Source organism: Acanthisitta chloris, unplaced genomic scaffold (genome assembly GCF_000695815.1).
Source record: "Acanthisitta chloris isolate BGI_N310 unplaced genomic scaffold, ASM69581v1 scaffold20968, whole genome shotgun sequence".
Taxonomy (NCBI): domain Eukaryota; kingdom Metazoa; phylum Chordata; class Aves; order Passeriformes; family Acanthisittidae; genus Acanthisitta; species Acanthisitta chloris.
Window position 1 is genome coordinate 1 of NW_008686730.1, and position 3,583 is coordinate 3,583.

At 62.0% G+C, this 3,583-nt stretch overlaps 1 protein-coding gene across 1 annotated transcript in view; it reads left to right on the top strand.

Moving 5' to 3' along the window:
- Positions 1–360: 360 nt before the first annotated feature.
- The window catches only part of MYO1A (myosin IA), a gene marked incomplete at its 3' end in the record, with an annotated part of 6,629 nt that continues 3,406 nt past the window's right edge, over positions 361–3,583 (top strand). The window contains 15 exon segments of the mRNA XM_009080303.1: positions 361–483; positions 660–775; positions 967–1,061; positions 1,192–1,296; positions 1,392–1,438; positions 1,591–1,654; positions 1,726–1,824; positions 1,916–2,019; positions 2,100–2,247; positions 2,328–2,446; positions 2,530–2,622; positions 2,728–2,793; positions 2,907–3,011; positions 3,248–3,310; positions 3,447–3,582. Coding sequence (XP_009078551.1) covers positions 361–483; positions 660–775; positions 967–1,061; positions 1,192–1,296; positions 1,392–1,438; positions 1,591–1,654; positions 1,726–1,824; positions 1,916–2,019; positions 2,100–2,247; positions 2,328–2,446; positions 2,530–2,622; positions 2,728–2,793; positions 2,907–3,011; positions 3,248–3,310; positions 3,447–3,582 — 1,483 coding nt within the window.

Below are 3,583 nucleotides of genomic sequence, written 5' to 3' on the forward strand. Positions count from 1 at the left end.
CCCGCCAGGAAGGAGGGAGGAAGTGGAGGCTGAATTCATCCCTGCCTCAAGAATAGGATCCAGGTGTCTGTTTCCTGGCTGGGCCCCCGTTTCCCCATGGCATTGAGCCCAGTGTCCAGCTCCCCCCGAGCCCCCATCCCCACCACAGGGTCCTGGGCACCAGGGTGTCCCAGCAAGGTGCCCTCTGTGCCAGTGTGGATGTGTCCTTGCCCCTGGGGACTGCCCACCCTGGTGTCAGGGAGAGCAGCCGAGATCACAGGGGGTGCTGAGGACTAGGGGGTATTTTGGGGAAGGGGCTGCATGTCCATGGCTGCAGACCCCATCTCTGCTGTGCCCAAGCTGCCCCAGAGCTGCCCGGCCATGGAAGACACCACCTCTCTGCTGGATGCCGAGGCGGTCGCGGACCTGGTTCTGCTGGACCCACTGACCGAGGAGTCACTGCTCAGGACGCTGCGGGAGCGATTCTGCCGTGGCGACATCTACGTGGGTAGTGGGACAGGGGTGGGGCAGGCTGCTGGGGTGAGAGCAAGATGTGAGGTCTGGGATGGGATGCAAGAGGGCTGTGGAGTGTGGAGTAGGACAAAGGATATGGGGTCTGCAATGAGGAGCACCTGGGCTGGGTCCTCCCAGCCCCTCACCCGTGCTGTCCTCTCCTGCAGACGTACATCGGGAACGTGGTGATCTCAGTGAACCCATACCAGTCCCTGCCCATCTACACCCCCGAGAAGGTGCAGGAGTACTGTGACTGCAACTTCTTCGCTGTGAAGCCTCACATGTGAGCACAAGGAGGCCAGTGGTGCCCTCAGTCCCCCAGGATCCTGCCAAGGGCTTTGCCCATGGGTGATCCCGAGACGCTGGGGTCCGATGGAGTCCACTTGGGGCAACCTCACAGCCACAGTTGGGGGATTTGGCATTTCCTGAAGCCCCCAGGCTGCTCCAGCCTCTTCCAACCCCTCTCATCTCCAGCTATGCCATTGCCGACGATGCCTACCGCTCGCTGCGGGACCGGGACCGGGACCAGTGCATCCTCATCACCGGCGAGAGCGGGTCTGGCAAGACAGGTAGGGGCAGGGCTGCTGCCAGGTGCTCAGCAGGCTGTGAGGGACTGGTGGGATGGTGGGCACAACCCTGGCACCCCTGGCCCCACACCCCTGGCCCTCTGGCTCCGCACCCACAGCCCCTTGCTCACAGAGGCCAGCAAGCTGGTGATGTCCTATGTGGCAGCTGTAAGCAGCAAAGGGGAGGAGGTGAACAAGGTGAAGGAACAGCTCCTGCAATCTAACCCTGTGCTGGAGGGTAAGTGCCCCACATCCTGAGCCACACAACCCACATCCCAGACCTGACCACACAGCCCCCCTAGACTGCACCATAACCCTGTCCTCCCCTCACAGCCTTTGGAAACGCCAAGACCGTCCGCAATGACAACTCCTCCCGATTTGTGAGTGACTCAGGGAGGGGGACTGGGTCCTGCCAGGGTCATCCGGACCCCACTGGGGCTGGGGTCATGAATGGGACCGGGATGTGGGTGTGGGGAGCAGAGCTGCCATCTCCCCCAGGACCCCCTGCCCTGACCCCAACCCCCTCCCCCAGGGCAAGTACATGGATGTGGAGTTCGACTTCAAGGGGGATCCCCTGGGAGGGGTCATCAGCAACTGTGAGTACCCACAGCCTGTCCTGGGGAGGGTTCCACTTTGTGCTTCTGGTGACACTGACCCCTCCCTGCAGACCTGCTGGAGAAATCCCGCGTTGTCCGGCACGTGAAAGGCGAGAGGAACTTCCACATCTTCTACCACCTCCTGGCTGGGGGCTCAGCACAGCTTCTCCGTAGGTCCAGGCCCCCAAGTGTGGGGGTTTGGTGAGGGTAAAGGGCTGGGAGGGCCATGGCTGAGCCATCACCTCCTCTCCCCCTCACCAGAGCAGCTGAAGCTCCGCCAGGACTGTGGGCACTATGGATACCTGAAAGGAGAGAGCTCCAGCTTACCCTGCATGGATGATGCAGCCAACTTCCACGCCATGCAGGTACCCACAGGAAGCAGCGATCCCCCGACAAATACTCTGGGGCCCACCCCATCCCCTGAGCTGCCTGTGTTCATCCCCAGGATGCCATGAGGGTTATTGGCTTCTCATCTGCTGAGGTGACAGCACTGTTGGAGGTGACAGCTGTGGTGCTCAAGCTGGGCAATGTTCAGCTGAGCAGCAGCTTCCAGGCCAGCGGGATGGAGGCCTGCAGCATCGCTGAGCCCCAGGGTAGGGATGGGGATGGGAACAGGGGAATGGAGACCCCTCGGCTGCCCCCTCGGCCCTGACACCACTGTCTCCCCACACAGAGCTGCAGGAGATCTGTGAGCTGATCGGGCTGGACCCTGGGAAGCTGGAGCGGGCACTGTGCTCCCGCACGGTCAAGGCACGGGATGAGACGGTGCTCACCAGCCTCACCGTCCCCCAGGTGAGTGGGACCATCCCTGGCCGTGGGGCTAATGGCTGGCAGCCCCCCACAAGCCAGCACCAGACCCCCTCCCCTCTCCTCAGGGCTATTATTGCCGGGATGCACTGGCCAAGAACATCTACAGCCGCCTCTTCGACTGGCTGGGGGACCCCCACCGCATCAACACCAGCATTCAGGTGAGTGCTGGAGGGACCGGCACCAGCCCCCCCATTCCTGGTAGGGCCTGGACCCCCATCTCACACGGGGCCAGGGCACGGCTCAGCACCCTGCTGACTCCCCAGGTGAAGTCGGGCGAGCGGAGGAAGGTGATGGGTGTCCTGGACATCTACGGCTTTGAGATCTTCCAGGTGAGTGCAGGGCCCACCTGGCCCGACCTGGTGGCTTGGGGAGAGCAGATGGGACATGGGGCAAGGCTGAGGGCTCAAGGAATGATGTGCCATGGTGGACACGTCTCTTTCAGGACAACGGCTTTGAGCAGTTCATCATTAACTACTGCAACGAGAAGCTGCAGCAGATCTTCATCCTGATGACGCTGAAGGAGGAGCAGGAGGAATATGTCCGAGAGGTACCCCCAGCCCCTGCCAGAGCACAGCCCCCTGGACCCTCAGCCCCCCCAGGATAGGGAAGTGCTGGAGACAGCTCCGTCACGCTTCCCTCCCTCACCCTGCTCCCCACTGGGAGCGGAGTCAATGGCAGGAAGGGATTCAGAATCCTTGTCCCTGTGACCGGACGTCCGGTTCCTGCCCCACATCAGCTGAGGGGTGTCCATGTGCCTTGTGTCTGACCCCCCTCTGCTCCCAGGGCATCCAGTGGACCCCGGTGGAGTTTTTTGACAACAGTATCATCTGCAACTTGATCGAGAATGTGAGTCATCCCCCCAGCGCTGAGGTCTTGGGGTTCCAGCTTCCCCCATTGCTCCTGCCACAAGTTCGGGCTGTGCAGAGCCTGAATTGGGATTCGACGGGGCTGTTTTGGGGTGACACTGTCCATCACGGCACAGAGCACCAGTGGGATCCTGGCTATGCTGGACGAGGAGTGCCGGAGGCCTGGCCCAGTCAACGACGACACATTCCTCACCAAGCTCAACCAGATCCTTGCCACCCACAAGCACTACGAGAGCAAGGAGACCCAGAGCGC